Raw genomic sequence first — 17,688 nt, forward strand, 5'->3', positions numbered from 1 at the left:
AATAGTGTTGTCATTGTCAAACAAGTCTATGGAATCTATGGAAAGGTTTAATCTGCAACTATGCAACTTTGAAAACCTGATCTGCACATCTAACACCAGTAACAACCCTAATATAGCCTAATACAAATACAATCGACACATGACAGTAACAGCATATAATACTAGTACAATAACATAAAACATTAATTATGTAGATTAAAAGACACAATTTCAAAAACCGAAATGTTAAATTATGCATAATAAGGGAAATATGACTCATCAATCAAGCCTCAACAACACCTTAACTATGTACAACCAACCTTCAATAAGATTTTAACCAACCACAACGTATTTAACCATGCCAACAGACAACCAACCATTACCGTTATTAGCGTCTTTCTAACAGGACAAATAACACACAAAAATAATGAACTTAAATGTTTCATTTTGCATTACTTTTACAGAACTTTAGCACCCTCCACTGGTAAAACGAGTAGTCCCTGAATCATTAACGTTCACTGTACGAGGAGCGTTGCCAGATTTTGCGGGAGAAATAAGCAACTAGGATATGAAAACAAGTCAGAAACTGCCGAAAGAAAAAGGCCACATCATGACTTTAAAACTATGTGCATGCATTGGATATTTGAAACTAACCGATCTACAAGCTCACAACGTATTGTGTTCGTGAGCAGCAGACCATGACAAACAACCAACGCGAGACTAGCAGAACAGTAGCCTCGGTCCCAGGCTTACTTATCTCCTGCAGAACAGACAGTTGGAAAGTCCTTCCAAGGCAAGGAAAGTCCCGGAAAAGGACTGTTGTGATTGGCCGCCCGTGACGTCATCGCGGAATGAGTCACTCTCATTGGTCGTAAGCGCCAAGTCCCATGTTCAAAAATACTCGGCACCTAATTATAACGTTACAGTTTTAAAATCATTGTGTACTTTTACGTTAGCATTAGGCTACATTACGTTAGCATATTACAACTGACATTAACATAGCCTAATCTCTGTGTTTGAAAAAATATATCAATTCGGACGTTAGTATCGTATTGTATGACATACGCATTCAACATGACAGTTGCTACTAGCATGTTAACAACAGCTAGCAACAACAGCTTGTTAACAACGAGTGCAGTACTTTCATCCGACGGAGCATTGGTCCGAACGACAACCTACCTCCTCCCTCACCCTAACCCTAACCTCCCCCGGGGCAGACACCTAAAGCTAACCGCAACCCTCTCCCGACCCGCAGCGCACCTCGGAGCATTGCTCCTTCGGAGTAGTTAACAACAGCTAGTAGCAACTGTCGTGTTTTGACAAGATCAAAACAGTTTCCCAGACTGAAAAATCGATGGTGCTTTGTGGCCTCATACAGAGCCAGAACCAGGCCAAAATTGCCTGCAGAGCACCCGATATCTAGACATCTGACATACTCATGCTCTGACCAGCACTAACCCTAAACACACAAACACGGACACCACCACACACAGAGAAACCAAGTACAAACGAAACGTAATGATTCTGCCTAATTCTTAAAATAAATCATCTACCTGCATGCAATTGCATGTAACGGTATCCAAGAGTCCCCCGGGCGTAGTGGTGATTGGTTAACGTCGTCGAAACGAGCCGTTGCTCTTTCACCGTCCAGTTAAAGTTGACGGTCACGGTGCATGTCCTCGGTCAGTTGCCAATCTGAGAGCCCATGCCCGTCAAAAAAGAAAGGAAAAACAGCGCCGAGACAGACTAGTACATAGTACATACATAAAAACAACTTCAAAAAACCAAAACGTAGGTATCCAACTATCCAAAAGAGTCCCCGGACCTAGTGGTGAACCGCCGTCGCCAAGCTTGGAGGGCCATCTGCTGGCGAAACGAGCCGTTGCGAGTGACTGCTCCAGTGCTCCTTGCTCTTTCGTCCAGTTAAAGTTGACCACGGTGCGTGTCGTCGATCAGTTGCCAATCTGAGAAGCCATGTCGTCAAAAAATAAAGGAAAAACAGCGCCGGGACAGACTAGTCAACGGCCTGTCTCAAGAAACGAGTCAGTTGCGGACAGGTGTTGCAGGTGCTGCTTGTCAGGATGGTGGCGCGACGTCTTCTGAAATTGTGGACAAGTCTGGACACTGTGCGTTCGGACCTGACTATTTGCTCCTCCCCCTTCCGCACCCAAGCTCGTGATAGGTTGACAGGCGCCCGTGCAGAGCGAATCAAGTGTGCGTGGCTGGCACATGGCTGGCACATGAGTCCCGCTCATTGGTCCAAACTGTTGTCAACACAGGTGCTGTGTGCGTGGCCAATGTTGAACTGCACTGTAGCCTAGCAACCGAGCAGCCAACCGCTAAAACAATTTGAAACTTTGAAAGTATAACATTTTAACATATGGACGAGTGAAATTAACATGTAGATTAAGTCTACCATCTGTGTTGTTTAAGAGTGAGGTTTCTTTTTTTTTTTCTTTTTTTTTCAGGGTTATTCTTTCTGTACGCCAAAATTAAATTAAGATCAGCAAATATAGCAGAATAAGGCCGCAATCGTGGAATCGCCCTCATTGACTTACATGCATTGTCCAGCAGGGGGAGTGGTTTCACCAGTCTACCCTCCTGAGCCTATTTTGAATCTCACTGACTAAATCCCCGCCCCCTCACCTCAGAGGCCAACCAAGATGGCGGCGCCCGTTCAGGACTGGGAGGAGGACTGGGAATGTATGCAATTTTAATTCATTATAGGTCTGGTGAGCAAATTCTGACGGTCTGTTGGTGCTTGATATGCCAATATAACGTTCCGATTTTAGGTGTTGTGTTTTTTAAGACATTTTGGGCACGAGTTTTATATCCTATCTCCACCGTTATGTGTGAAATAAGTGCAGGATGCAGGCAGTTGCAATGGAGCGAGCACAGCAGACCTTCACCACAGAGGTACGGCGCCTTGTTGTTGGAACATGTAACATTATAAACTAATGTAACATTGTGTGTTTAGATTGCCTGCTTTTTATTTGGTCCTCTTTGAGCCAAGGGAGGCCGTGCTAACGACGTTAGCGTGATGCTAACGCAGCTCACACCGTGAGCCTCACTGTACAGTGACAAGTTGTGGTGAGTTGGTGATCACACAGTGACAGGACTGATTTGTTAGATCAACCTGGGATTTTATAATAGGTACTAAGTTGTGTGCTATGTGTCCATCCATGCTAGCATAATAATATCCTAAGGATTGATTGTTAGATCACATCACCCTGGGATTTTATATTAGGCACTAAGTTATGTGATTGTCCATGCTAGCCTAATAATCAAATCTACAAACTTGTAGATCGGCTATTTTCAAAACATTTTAATATAGCTGGGATTGCAGTCCCAGAGAGAGATGAAATGTTATGAAATGCCATGTTCTTATTTGCTGTTAATTCTAGGGTGTTCTGATTGTGTGTATTCATATTATTTGAGACATGTGTAGGTGCCTTTATGTGTAGTGTACATGATTGTGGATGCTGTGTGTTCATATTGTCATATTTAGAGTTGAGGCTTTGGAGTTTGGACGGTTCGTTATCAACCACTACAACACATCCCTATTTTAATTTATTTAGTCACATGCAAGTAGTGATGGTAAGTAGCAATGACATAGCAAACAAAGCCCTGGTAGGTAGTACATGCCAGCTATATGTTGGGATTTGGGTGCAACTCCCAGGAGGGCTGTCAAATGCTGTCTCACTGCTGTCCACTGTCCAGTTGTATGTTTACAGAAAATGTTCAATTCATTGTCACGCTGTCCAGTTAACAAATTAAGACCGGCTCATCTGAATTCTGAAACCCACTTATGTTTTCTTGTAGACACTGTCCTACGACCAGATAGCTCTGTGATTACACCTACACATGGTGGCTTTACTCTGCAGCCACACTAGCCTCGGAAACCCAGACATTATATCCAGGAAGAAAAAATAACCACACTGACCACTTTTTTTTTTACACATTGTGGGGAAAAAATTACCACTTAGGCCCTATTAAATAGTATAAAAAAAGAAGTGAGGGGTGCTCTCTACATCGTTATGATGTATAATAGACACTATGCCTATTTGCTCAGACACTGATGTAAAATTGTCCATTTATTGTCAATGGGAATTTAATGTTTGTGTAAGACAGCGCCCCTCAAAATAGAGCAGGCAGTTTATAAAATAGTGAAAATGGCCAAGCTCAGCTTGTAGATATTTTCAGAAGAAATCTATTTTTGAGGGGTGCTAGCCTCTCACTCTGAGGGTTTGTGTACTATTGATGACGAAGGTGAGGACGCAAATTGTGATTGGCCGGAATGAGATGATGAATGATAAGAGCGACCCTCATTTCACACAGGTATCTATTCTGCCTATGACTACACGTCACATATTACCAATTACCAGTGTACAACAGTTCACGAAGTGAAACGGGCAAAACGCAGCATACAGTATATAGCAGTTTCACCGAGGCATTGTGAGCTTGTAGATCAGCTATTTTAACTATTTTAAAAGGTTGTGTATTGAAGAGTAGTTAACCTTTCGACTTTTGTGTGAAGTTCAAGGCCTTCTGTCTTGAACTTGACAGCCATAGGGAATCTGAGGGGGGTTCAGGGGAGTCCCTGCTAAATGTGATTACTAATACTACAGCATCAAAATCAGTACTTTAACCACTTTAACCCTATAGGCTAGAGGACGAATTTAACCTATGTACTGTAGCCTATATAAATGGTAAATGGTGCATTTATATAGCGCCTATATCCAAGGCGCTTTACATAGATTGTGCATTACATTCACCCATTCACACTGTACACACACATTCATACACCGATGGCGGAGAAAAGCATGCAAGGCACCAACCTGCTCATTGGAAGCAATTTAACCTTGCGTCACCAGGCTTTCCACCTCGGAGGAAAAGTCCAAATAGACTAGTTCGCATAGGATGGATTTGACTTCCGTCCGTGGCTACAGGCCAATGAGCGAGCCAGAGGCGTGTTCGCAGGTGTATTAGAATATTTGGGAAATCATGGTTTACTTTAGTATATACATTTGAAATTGTAATGCAACACATAGAATAGGCTCCTGGTCTCTCGATCATTAATACTGCAGTTGGCAAAGAATCTGAATTATGTTTTATTTGCATTTTTCTGTATGCCTTTGTATGTCCCTTTCTTGAATGAAATAAAGAATGTATGAAAAAAAAAGAAATACTGCAGAGAGAGGAGGCTAGGTCTTCTGGATGGGAATTTGTGGTATGTGTCCTTAAACTACTCGGCTATTTGGTTTCGAAACGGAAATGAACTAGACCGAGCTTTTGCTTCATAAGTGGTCCTACACTCTACTACTTCAGACATGTGCAAAGTCCGGCCAGGGGGCTAATCATGGGACGAGGGCCTGTGGCTTCCTTCCTATAAATGGGTTATTTAAGGCCCACCAACCATGTTAAATATGTGCATTGGAAGTTCCTAATCCTGAGCGTTTGGAAATTAACCTGGGAAAAGAAAGGCTATCTTTTATCTTTTTCCACACCTGCAGGTTAAATTTGACTACACTGCCATTTGATTAAGATTTATGCAATTTATTAATAAAGGCAGAAGAAAGACCCCCCAAAAAATATATAGAATACATGTGAAAGGCTGAATTATTTTTGTTTTGTTCACACCCGACGAGGGTGGCCGAGTCATTTGCATGTGCCATTTTAGCCTGGTTAATAAACCAGACTGATATCGCACGGATCCGCGGGATATTAGTCTGGGGAGGCTCAGCTTGGATTTCATTTCCAGGGAAACATTTTCTCTTTGACGCAATTGGTCAGAGCTACTGTCAGTCAAAGGTCTCAAGCATTGAACGTCACTGTACCAAAGCCCGCCCATATTGCATACCGTGTCCCTATTGGGCGCACACGTTTTCGTGTGTAGAAAATGGGCGTACAATTGAGCCTCTCCAGACCGAAATCCGCCGGTAGGCAATTTCTTTTTGCCAACGGCTGATTCGGTCTGGTTTATTAACCAGGCTAGTGCCATTTGGCCCAGAGGTATACTAGGGTTCATCATAGATTTTAAAAACAAATGTCACAGGAGACATGGGCAAGGCAGGCAGAAGTATAAACTATATAGCGGCATTAGCGGGTAGCTTAATCGGAGAGCACTTGCCTTTCGACCACAAGGTAATGGTTACGATCTTGTTCTGCGTATGAGTTGCACAGCTTGGGCGTGTGCGTGTGTGTGTGTGAGAGAGAGAGAGAGAGAGCACGGAATGTGATTATTTGATTGGCTGAGCACGGAATGTGATGGATGATGATGTTAAGAGCGACCCTCACTTCACACAAGTGTGATTTTTGTCTCCACCAGGCCGAAGGCATGGGGAGAGTATGTTTTGCACTCTGTCCATGTGTGTGTCCGTGTGTCCGTGTGTGTGTGTGTGTGTGTGTGTGTGTGTGTGTGTGTCTGTGTGTGTACAGCTAATCTCCGGCACCGTTGGCCTGGTCGATGCCAAACAGTGTGCACACACACTCTCTGGACGCCAACACGAAACCTCTGCCCCAATTTTTCCACAATGGCCTGTTATAGGTTATAGCACCACCATGAGGCTGATTTTTGCAAAACTAATTTATTTATATTACACATTTTATCCATACATCACGCAACTCTATATATCTCTATGTTATGAACACGCTTCCCCATATGCCATCCCCATTGGCTAAGATTGCCTTCCTAAGTTTGCAGGATTGGTCCGTTTCAAGCAAAATGCCTCAAATCATGAACGCAGAGTGCGAAAACAAACATGTTGATGACAGCGACGATACACACTTTCTACTTTTTCCACCACAAGCTGGTTTATCCAAACAAGAGGACCAACAATTATCTTCTTTCAATCATCTGATAATTACATTTAATGAGCTATTATCTTGTTATCTTTTACATCTTTAAGCTCTCTTTTTTTTCATACAAAACATCAGTTCACAAAAACTAATTGTGTGTGTGTGTGTGTGTGTGTGTGGTGCATTTCTTTTTTGTGAAGTCAGAAACTTCAAACTACACAGTGAACAGAGAAGCATCACTCAAGAAATACACATTGCATATATACAATATATTCTACTAGGTTTCAACAGTGCCAAAATATAGGCAGAAAATGAAACTTGCATTCATAGGTTTATATCGTACTGTATAATTGAATAATATACAGTATACAGCATGTATACAATAGCATATCATTATAAAAAATAATTGTGGCTAGTTATTGGATGTGAATTTATGTGACATGCACTGCAAGCCAAATATTAATATAACATTCATATGGACCAAGATTGATGGAACGGTATTAACCTTGGTCCGCATGCATGGTTATTTTTATTATTTTCTCATATCCAGTGGATGTACAGTAAATGTAATGCTTCGTTGAGAACTAATTTGAACTTGATCTTTCGAGGTGGCAGACTGGACAAGGCCGCATGTATTCAGCTCTCTTGGTCACGTGTACAAACTGCACATTGTGCTGGTGAATGGAGGGTTGCTAGTTTGAAACCAAGCAGAAAGTAAAATGCTCAACTTCACGCAGCAGCAGTTTACAGGTCAACAGGTTTTGTAGAAAAGATCACACACACACACAGTAATACATGGTGTAGTTTTGAACCACACAGAACGGATGAGAAATGTATTCTAACAAGAGTCTGCTGGTGACAAGTCTCATCCACCCCCATTTGACAACATGTCTACATTGAGTCTAATGCTAGGAATGTCAAAATCTCAACGTCAACCTCTATTCCACATCCCTGGACCCTGGTCCATCCACTGCTATAGTCCCTACTCCCTTACCTAACATCTAGTCCCTCAACCCCTAATTCCAAGCCTTATAGTCAGGGTTCTATTCCTGATACCCAGCCTCCTCAGCCCTAGCTAGTGAAACATCTGTGTCCAAGGCACACCAAAGGGCAGGTTGAAATAGGTATACATACAGTATCCATGGAAAATAATCACGGTGGTGTTTTTTTTTTAAATATTTTTTACTAATGGCAAATAAAAAGTGGGGAAATTCAAGAATATCATTTGTGAATTGAGTACACACAAAGTACTGATAGTGAATTAACCCATTCTGACCGGGCACCCATTTTGGTGTCAGCATCATGTTATGCTTTAGCTATTTAAAAATAGCAGATCTACAAGCTCATATCGCGCCACCGAGTGGCGCGATACGAGCTTGTAGGTCTGCTATTTTTGAAAAATCAAAGAGCGACTGACATTTTTTTAATCTGATCTCAGGTCAGAATGGGTTAATCAGACCAGTGTGTGTCCGGCGGAAACCTCGTATGAATCTGATCTCAGGTCAGAATGGGTTAAACAGAAGTATGCATTAATAATGGGTAATAAAAAGGCACACCTGGACTTGTTTGTCAACCACTGCACTAGCTCTTCCACCTCAACTCCTAGTGGTACCTCCGGCTCCTAGCTAGATCCTCTCCACTCCTAGTGATACCTCCTAGCTAGCTCCTCTTCCATAGACACTATTCCCTCTCTACTCCAACATGCAAACAGGATCTCCTAGCTAGCTCGTCTCCATAGACACTATTCCCTCTCTACGCCAACATGAAAACAGGATCTCCTAGCTAGCTCGTCTCCATAGACACTATTCCCTCTCTACGCCAACATGCAAACAGGATCTCCTAGCTAGCTCGTCTCCATAGACACTATTCCCTCTCTACGCCAACATGCAAACAGTAGCTCCTCTCCGTAGACACTATTCCCTCTCGACTCCAACATGCAAACAAAACAGGATCTCCTAGCCAGCTCATCTCCATAGACACTATTCCCTCTCTACTCCAACATGCAAACAAAACAGGATCTCCTATAGCCAGCTCATCTCCATAGACACTATTCCCTCTCTACGCCAACATGCAAACAGCATCTGTGGGCATTTGAACAAGTGTTTGTGTGTATGACGAGTGTGTATGTATGGTTTATTTTCACAAGGACAAATACTAGCAACATTACACTGCTACACAGGGGTAAGTGCCCTGGCTCAGGGGTAGCCCAGCTGCACATTACTGGGTACTGGGCATTGTCTGCACTGGCAATCAAACCGGGAGCCCTTCACCTGCTCAGCAGCCTCTCTAGCCTTCATCCCACTGCACCAGAAACTCTATCTATCCATACTGCAGTGGGTTCTCAGAGTGGGGTCTGGGGGACCCCCCAGTGGTCCTTGAGAGGGTTCCCCAGTTAAATTATTGGCAACTTCGTGGTGGCGTGGCCTATATAATGCTTAGTGAACTGTGGACTGACCTTGAAATGAATGGTTTAAGAATCACTGAATCTACTTTATCCATCTAGGGCTAGAGGTTGCATAGCTACAGGGTACGAGTCCTCCCGTTCCAGTGTCACTAGCGCTACTGCTTCAATTCATTACAGCGCCATCAGTCTGGACCCTTACAGAATGTCTGCATAGTCAACAGGCATAATACTATACAGTCAATACACATTATGTATGTAGAAAAATATTCAATGTTTCTTATCACTCCCCCAATGTTACCTTGAATTCCTGGAGATTTGTTTTTTCTTCTCACATGCCTTATGGTGAACGGAGAATCCCAAAACAGCTAGTTTGACATGATGAACTGAAGTTAGCAGGCGCCAAGTTGAACAATATCAATATCATTTGTTTCTAAACTCTCACACAATTTTTAAAGTATAATCTAAGAGTCTCATATGCATCCAGTCATTTGTTCAGTATTTGCAAAACACATGTATTTTCACTCTGTTTTTGTTTTTTGATTGATGCTTTTATTGACAAACATGCATACAGTATATGACCATATCTTATGTACATATCTGTCAAAACAAAAAAGCTAGAGAGCTTATTTCCATTGTGCCCCTTACGGTTTCTCCGGATACAATTCTGGATAAAGAGTCTCACGCACAAACAAGCATAGTTTGCCTGGGATGTTTGATATTCGTTTTCTGTAACTTCAATTCATCAAGCATTTTCTCTGTTTTGTGGATTCTTCGTTCACCGTGGAAGTTTTGCGCGAAAAGAAAATGTCTCCTGCAATCCAAGGCAACACGTACAGGGTGACTTTTAGATATCAAATGTTTCATTTTTGGGGGTGAAAATGTCCTTTGAAGAAGGACAGCACTATTTATTGTGGCAATAAATTTACTCTACATTTACTATTATTGTGGCAATAAATAGTAAATTTAGAGTGAGGTCCTTTTGCCTTCTTCATTATTCTTTATCTTTTATCATTATGTATACTGTTGTATACACAGTATATAAACATTTGATTATTGCTGTGAAGCTTAGAGTCTGCCTGTGTATTGGTGCGTTCACACGGGCAGATGAAACGAGGCAGACTCGTTGCGAGTTGATGTGGAGCAGCCGCATGCAGCATTGCATCTCTGCAACGTCATGTCGCTGGCTTCCATTGACAAGGAATGGTAGGTAGACTGCATCATTTCATCAGCCCGTGTGAACGCAACATAAGACAGATGCTGCACAATATACAGTTCTGACTTGACGTGTGTCTTTTGTTAAACAGCTTATTGTTTAGAACCAGCGAGAACACAAACAGTAGTTATGTTAGATTGTAATATTGCTAAGGCAGGCGAGGGAAGTATAGATATATGCTGCTGCCAGCTCAGCCGGCCAGTAAAGAACATATATATTATTATATTCATGTCACCAGATTGATCAGCGACAGACTGACAGCAGACCTGATGCTGTCAGTGGCAGGACTTAGTGAGTCGTTAAATAGATGTTAAGTTCTGCCAAAACAATAAATAAAAAAAACGAGCTGCACATGTTAGACTTGTTACACCAGTGGTTCTCAAAGTGGGGTCCGTCGACCCCTAGGGGTCCTCGAGGGAGTTCCTGGGGGTCCCCAGCTAAATGATAGTTAGGAACCCAAATGGACCCTTATTGGTCTGTACTGTAACTCAAGAGTGTACAAATGTACAAATTAGAGTGAACCAAATCAAAACTCTCAGAGTTAAATTAACATTGATTTACATGGGGGGTCCTAGAGATGGAAATGCCATTAAATGGGGGTCCGTAGCCTAATGCATGTCAAACTGGGGGGGGGGGGCGTTGAGATGAAAGGGGTTGAGAATGACTGCTAGAGCCATAAACATCTTCTCTTATGGGGGTCCTTGGTGTATATTTTGGGGTCCGCAGGCTAATAAGTGTCAATTTGGGGGTCCTCGACATGAAAACGTTTTAGGACCACTGTGTTACACCATCCGACATAGCCCCCCCACACGCCCTGATCCCAACAATAACACACAGCAACATACACTTCACATTAGCGGCGCAACAGTTACTCACACTAATCGACTTAATCGATTATTTAAAATGCTTTTGATTTGATTAAAATAATCAATTCTGTGTGTATGTGTGTGGGGGGGGCGGCCCTGGGGGGGGGGTTTCTTTCTTTTCTCTTTTCAAAACGTATCAAGTTTTGCGCGAGCACCGTCGTATGATGGTGGTTATTCAGACTAATCGATTTAGTCAATTAGTTAAAAATCTATTGCAATTTCTTTCAAGTCGATTCATTGGTGTAAAAAAAATAAAAATAAAACTGTGCTTCTCGATTAGATTAATTGTAAAAGTAACTAACTCTAATTCTTAGAGAATAATCACCAAGAAAATAATATACAGTTGCATCGCTACTTCACAACACACGGGAGGGCAATAAGGCACAAAGATTTAGCTAAATTATAAAGAATAAACTGAAAAGATTATTGTTAATCGAGAGAAGACACATGAAAAGGTGCATATCACAGAGAACAGAAGAAGACCAACAAGCAACACATGTGACGTGGCTGAGGGTCTGTGACCCATAATAATGTCTCAAATATGGACAGATCAGTTCCTTCAGACTGAGGTCTTGGATCTCAGCACCGCAGGGAGTAAAAATGACCCAAAAATAAAGCAGTTTTCCACATGATGCTGCACTCTGCAGTGGTTAATAAAGCACTCCTGTCGCTGGAGCCTTGTCTGGTGCTTGTCTGGTCGTTGTAGCCTGTCCAATGTTTCAATAGTTTGAAACATAAATGTTAAAAAAAAAAAAAAACTGACTGTCTTGTCAAAAATAACAACAACTACGGGTGTGTACTGCCCACACAAAAAAAAAACAAGCAGACCTCCCAGGGTAAATGGCAAATAGATGAAACGATCAGTCGTGTTTGGTGTCGGTCAGCCGCTCCGTTTCTGAATCTGACGGGTCCTCCTCCTGAGGGAAAACTACATAACACAACTTCTGTCCAACGTACGTCCCCAACTCTGAAACACAACAAGAGGAGAGAGGGGGGTTCATTCTGGGCTGTCAAACAGATGAATAGAGTGCCCAAGTCCTCATCCCCTGGTTCGCGGATGTTTTTGAATGACATTGGGTCATCTTAAAATCGTCTCGTATAAGAATTGTGGTCCAAAAATAAACAAACTGTCTCTGCGATATTGTCGGGGAGGTGTCTCTGTATCGTTTACGACAGTCACTCATGTCTGTTTCTAGCGAAAATGTTACTAATTCGGCGACAGTAACTATTAGCGTTTTCTCTCAGTCAGTTGATTCTTCATTATGCATATGAGTGAAACCACCGGGATGATTGGTTTATCTTTCAAACACAGTTCTTATATGAGGTAAAAATAAAAATAAAAAAGTGCACGCACCTCTATAGCAAAAAATAATTAAGGATTTGAGGTTCATGCCACAAATCCGTCAAGTGTCAACCCATTTAGACCTGAGGCTGATTCTACAAAAATGGTTTCTAAATCCATAAACAGTTTTCTGAAAAACCTATGTTTCTATGTCAGTGGTGCTCAACCTTTTTCATGTCAAGGACCCCCAGAATTATCTGCATTTGGTCGCGGACCCCCATCTGAAAATATGTATATATAATCATGAGCTTGTTGATCTGCTATTTTTCAATAGCTAAAGTATAACATAATGCTTAAAACACCAAATGGTGTCCAGAATGGGTAAAAAAACAACTTCAAATAAAATGCCGCTCGCAGTGTGGCGACGAGTAACGAGTTTGTACGTCTGCTATTTTTGAATAGACAATGCTAAAGTGACACTCCAAGGTCCTGCAATTTTTGTTTAGGTTTTTGGTTCACCTGGTATTCTTGTGTTAACGGGTTAAATTATAGGGAAAGAATCCAATTCTAGAAAAACTATTCTGTGATATTCAAATGATCTTTTGATTACATGTATAACATTGAATCCCTTACTTACTCCATTCGTTTAAAGCTATGGTTGTAAAAATAAGAAAGTGTCGTAGTGAGCTTCTGATGCAAAAATATTTATTTCGAAAGAAAATATATATCTTTGAACTCGGTAAAACAATAGTTACCCAGCACGCAGAAATGGAGCTACAGGCACTTATAGGTGGCCACAAAAAGTGCAAAGCATAGCCTTTAAAAAATATATTATTTATTTGAATTTATTATATTTATATATAATTTATTTATTGTTTTTGTTTAGTTTTTTGGATTGATAATGAAGATTTACTCACCGACCACCCTGTAGACCCATTTGGGTTTGTTTTGCCAATATACTCCCAGGAAATAGACGGGTACCCCAGTCAGCATGATGACCATACCCAGGCCGCACACCACAGGCTCAGAGTACAAACTGAAGCCCAGCAGGACGGCCCAGAACAGCATGTAGCTGATGGGAATCAACAGGTTCACCTTTAAAACAAAAAGGAGGAGGAGGAGGATGGGGCTTTATCAACGGTTGCTGTCGGGCAGAAGCTCCCGTATTCTCCACATGATTGTTGTTTTTTTTTCCTTTTCGTAAATTAACGCCCTACTTCATCATACCAAACAGAAGCATCAAAAGTAGCAATAAAGTGAAAAGTGACGAAATGTGGGAAAATACACGCGCATGAGCTTACCTTGATGGGTCGCATCATGTCGGGTTTCTTGTAACGGAGGTAGAGCAGGCCAGCGATGGTGACTCCGTATGACAGGTAGTTGATAAAAGACACATAGTTGATCAGGTTGTGAGTTTCTCCTATACACAGGATCAGTATAGTCGCCGAGCACTGTGTGGAGACAGAGAGACGACAAAAAGGTTTAAAAAACATCCACATAGACGGCATGGCGCCAAAACCCATTTGTGTCCGTGACTCCGTGTTGCCTGTCCTATCTAACAAAAAGTCCCTGAAGGACATTCTGTGAGCACTGGCATTATTACAGTAGACTTTTGGTTGAAAACGTTGGAGCACGTGCATTCAGCAAGTCGCTTATATTGTTCACAGAGCTGTGCTCGCTTTCTTAGAAAATGGAACCATACTAGTTTGTATGTATAGCCAGGGAGCCACAGGCTCAAAAGCTCAACGGTTAAGGATTAACCTGTGATGTCATGACAAACTTTTTATTTGTGTTTTATGGCTTTAATGTTTGTTTTTCCAACGATGTTTGTTTAAGAAAACGCCATAGACAATAAAGAGAAATCGTCAAAATTTGTTTTGAGGACTTAAACAAACATTAGCACCCGTTGCTTAAACAAACATTATGTTGTAATTAATGTTGTAAAATGATAAGAGCGCCCCTCTATTCTATTCACTTGGTCATTAAGGTCCACATAACGAGACGTCTGCTCTGCCGGAAACATCGCGAAAAAAGTTATGGCCATTTTTGTATACCACACCATAAATGTCATCATAATTTAAGTAGCATGTGACATGTCAAGGGGGTTTTCATGATTCTGAATCCATTCCAAGCATTAGTTTTGCACGAAAAACACTCCTTGGCCTAAATTTTGCCATATCCACTCATCACATTTGTGATGACGGCTATAGCCGCTTTTAGGCCAAGAAGTGTTTTTCGTGCAGAATCATGAAAACCCCCTAGTTTGACATGTCACATGCTACTTAAATTATGATGAGATTGTGCCTTATATTGGTCGTCGATGGTGTGGTATACAAAAATAGCCATAACCTTTTTTCGCGATATTTCCGGGAGAGCAGACTTGACAGTCTTGACATCACAGGTCCTCTTTTTGGTGCTGGCTCCCCCCGGCTCTATGGAAGGGTAAGTGTCCCTCTCGCCCCCATCAGGGAAGTACACCCATCAACATGATACCCCCAACCCCAGTCAGGACTGTGCAGACCCACTCTCCTTCTTGAGATGAGATCACTTTAGTTGCCTGGATGGCGCAGTACTCACACAGACCAGCAGGGCGGGGATAGGGGTGCAGTTCTTCAAATGGATCATGGCCAACAGGTGGGGCAAGTGTCCTTCTCTAGCCCCCGAAAAACACAACCTGGCAACCAGTGTTGGAAAGTTACAAAAACGGGAATATATTACCTATTACAGTTAAAAGTAAAAAAAAAAAGAAAAAAAAATGGTAATATTATTACTTTACTTATTACTCCCTGCCAAAAGTAACTACTGTAGTTACTTATTACTTTACTTTTTTTTTCTCAACCCCAGCATATTTTGTCCCCAAAAGTATTACATTACCATTGACTAATGCACTCAAGCCCACAGTACCACCAAGGCTCGCGTAAATGGCACTAGTAGCATATTAGTAGTATTATTACTCAAAAGTAACTGGAAAAAGGTAATAATATTACTTTAAGTAATACGTTACTTTAGTTACTTTCCAACAATGCTGACAACATGTCATACATGGTATAGGGTTAAATACTGTGTAATATATTAGATGTGTACAGTATCTGTGTGTTTGGGGGACCGCATGTAATTCAGACAGGGCATTAGTCTGCTCCCGTGCTTGTGGCTATGGTTAGGTTAGGAGATGAGGTGGGTTGTCATTTGTCAGACCAATGACTAGTCTGAACAACGTACTGCACCCGTGTGTTTGTGCGTGTGTGTACTGTGTGTGTGTGTGTGTGTGTGTGTGTGTGTGTGTGTGTGTGTGTGTGTGTGTGTGTGTGCGCGTGCGTGACCGACCTGGAGGAGGTGAACAGGTATCCATTGATGCCTCCGAAGGTAGATAGAGCCACTGAGATGGGCATGATCCACTTGAACATTCCAAGCAACTTCTCTCCAAATGTCTGTAACAAATAATAGGAGACTGAGACCCCGTTTAGACAGAGACGTTTAAAAAACATATATCACGGATTCGGTGTCAAAAAGTTTACCGTATACCCTTCATCGAATCAATTAATCTATCTGTCCCACACTACAGACCGAAACGACATGCACACCCTGAAGACGCCTGTAGTACATATGGCCAGTCTGTAGGTGGTGCTGTAGCATTAGCTGGCACAAAGCCAGTTAAGTGTATAGTTGATTATTTGGTCTTGTTTCCTATGATATTTTGATTTGATTTAGCACATTATAAAAACGAAATAATTAAACAAAAGGGAAAGTGCCTGGATGAGACAAGTAGCCCAATGTGCTACCTATAGAGGCTACAAGATAGCTAGGCTACAATAAAACATTTAGGTGAAGTGAAGATGTGTAGCCTGTGCCCTGTGACTGCCTGTCTAGCGTTGTGTTTGTGTGGCCTATTTGAGAATTTGTTGAAAGTAATTACTAAAAGGCTTGGGAATGGAGTTGGGGGCATTTTCAGCTTGCAAATAAAATTGCAAAAGTGTTGATCTGAAAAACAGTAGGCCTATAAGTAATTTTAGCTTTTTGAAAAGTGGAGCAGTGAGTTGAAAAGCAATAGTTCTAACAAACCTCTTTTGGACTAAATAAATGACTCAGATCATATTACAATATGTTAAATATATATATATATATATATATTTAAATAGTAGCTCAACAAGCTCACAGCGTGTCGCATCATGACACAAACTTGTAGATCTGCTATTAATTCTCAAATAACCTGGTGTCGCTTTTGGGCTTGTTTTTATAGACCTGGTTGCTTATTTCTCTCACACAATCCGACAACACTGCAGCCGATCCGATGAAAACAAAAACAGACAGGAGAATGCTATTCTCCATGTCCACTTGTTGCCGAAGGTGGTGGTGTGTAGGAGCAGTACATTTACCAGTAAAAGCCCTAACTATTAACTATTTTCTCCAGGACAAATGCAATGAATACAACGCAAGGGTGCTGCCATCTTTGTTTATTATTGTTCGGGGGTGGCGCGTGCGTCTTAAAACACATGTGGGCTCTTGCGTCAGGAAATATGCGGATTCGGACGTCCACACAGTGGCGCAAAAGTTAGGGTTTCATATTTATCCACTTTGGGACCCGGTTTAAAAAAAATGAACGGATTCATTCAACGTTTTGGTCGGCAGTGTGTAGATGAAAGGGCAAAACGATTAAAACGGTTTGACTGCGGATCGTCTCTGTCTAAACGGGCTCTGAGAGACAGACAGACAGAGACAGACAGACAGACAGACAGACAGACAGACAGACAGACAGACAGACAGACAGACAGACAGACAGACCACAGCTACTGCGTTGGATGCCAGCAGTTCCTCGGGACTCATGGCGGAGAAGTAGGCGATGTTGGTCAGAGTATAGACCAGCGTTACCAAGGGGATGGAGATGTAGATGGCACGAGGTAGGTTCCTGGACAAAAACAAACATCACACCACATTATATAACATACAGTATAATATCATAATAACAGTGGTTCTCAAACGTTTTCATGTCAAGGAACCCCCATCTGAAAATATGTCGTGCCAGGGACCCCCCATACAAGATTTGAGTTCCAAACTTTTAAGTACACAACTTGCTGTTGCATCGGGACACGTTGTGAGCTTAGTGTAGATCGGCTATTTTCAAATAACCGACGTATATAGGGTTAAAGTT

At 41.8% G+C, this 17,688-nt stretch overlaps 1 protein-coding gene across 4 annotated transcripts in view; it reads right to left on the minus strand.

The window, feature by feature from the left end:
- Positions 1-8,209: 8,209 nt before the first annotated feature.
- Positions 8,210-17,688, minus strand: part of slc7a10a (solute carrier family 7 member 10a) — a 42,778-nt gene continuing 33,299 nt past the window's right edge. The window contains exons 6-12 of one of the 4 annotated variants that reach the window (XR_014568948.1): positions 17,322-17,445; positions 15,867-15,970; positions 15,120-15,216; positions 13,844-13,993; positions 13,460-13,637; positions 12,070-12,227; positions 8,210-12,018 (exon numbers count right to left, since the gene is read on the minus strand). Coding sequence is in view for 2 of the 4 variants with exons in the window: in XM_083759806.1 (XP_083615932.1) it covers positions 12,121-12,227; positions 13,460-13,637; positions 13,844-13,993; positions 15,120-15,216; positions 15,867-15,970; positions 17,322-17,445 (760 nt within the window). In the remaining 2 variants the exon portion in view is untranslated. Of the gene's footprint in view, positions 12,228-13,459; positions 13,638-13,843; positions 13,994-15,119; positions 15,217-15,866; positions 15,971-17,321; positions 17,446-17,688 lie in introns of all 4 variants that reach the window. The other 3 variants (XR_014568949.1, XM_083759806.1, XM_083759805.1) reach the window with 3 other exon arrangements.

This window comes from Protomyctophum parallelum (genome assembly GCF_964188405.1).
Source record: "Protomyctophum parallelum genome assembly, chromosome: 2".
Lineage (NCBI taxonomy): Eukaryota > Metazoa > Chordata > Actinopteri > Myctophiformes > Myctophidae > Protomyctophum > Protomyctophum parallelum.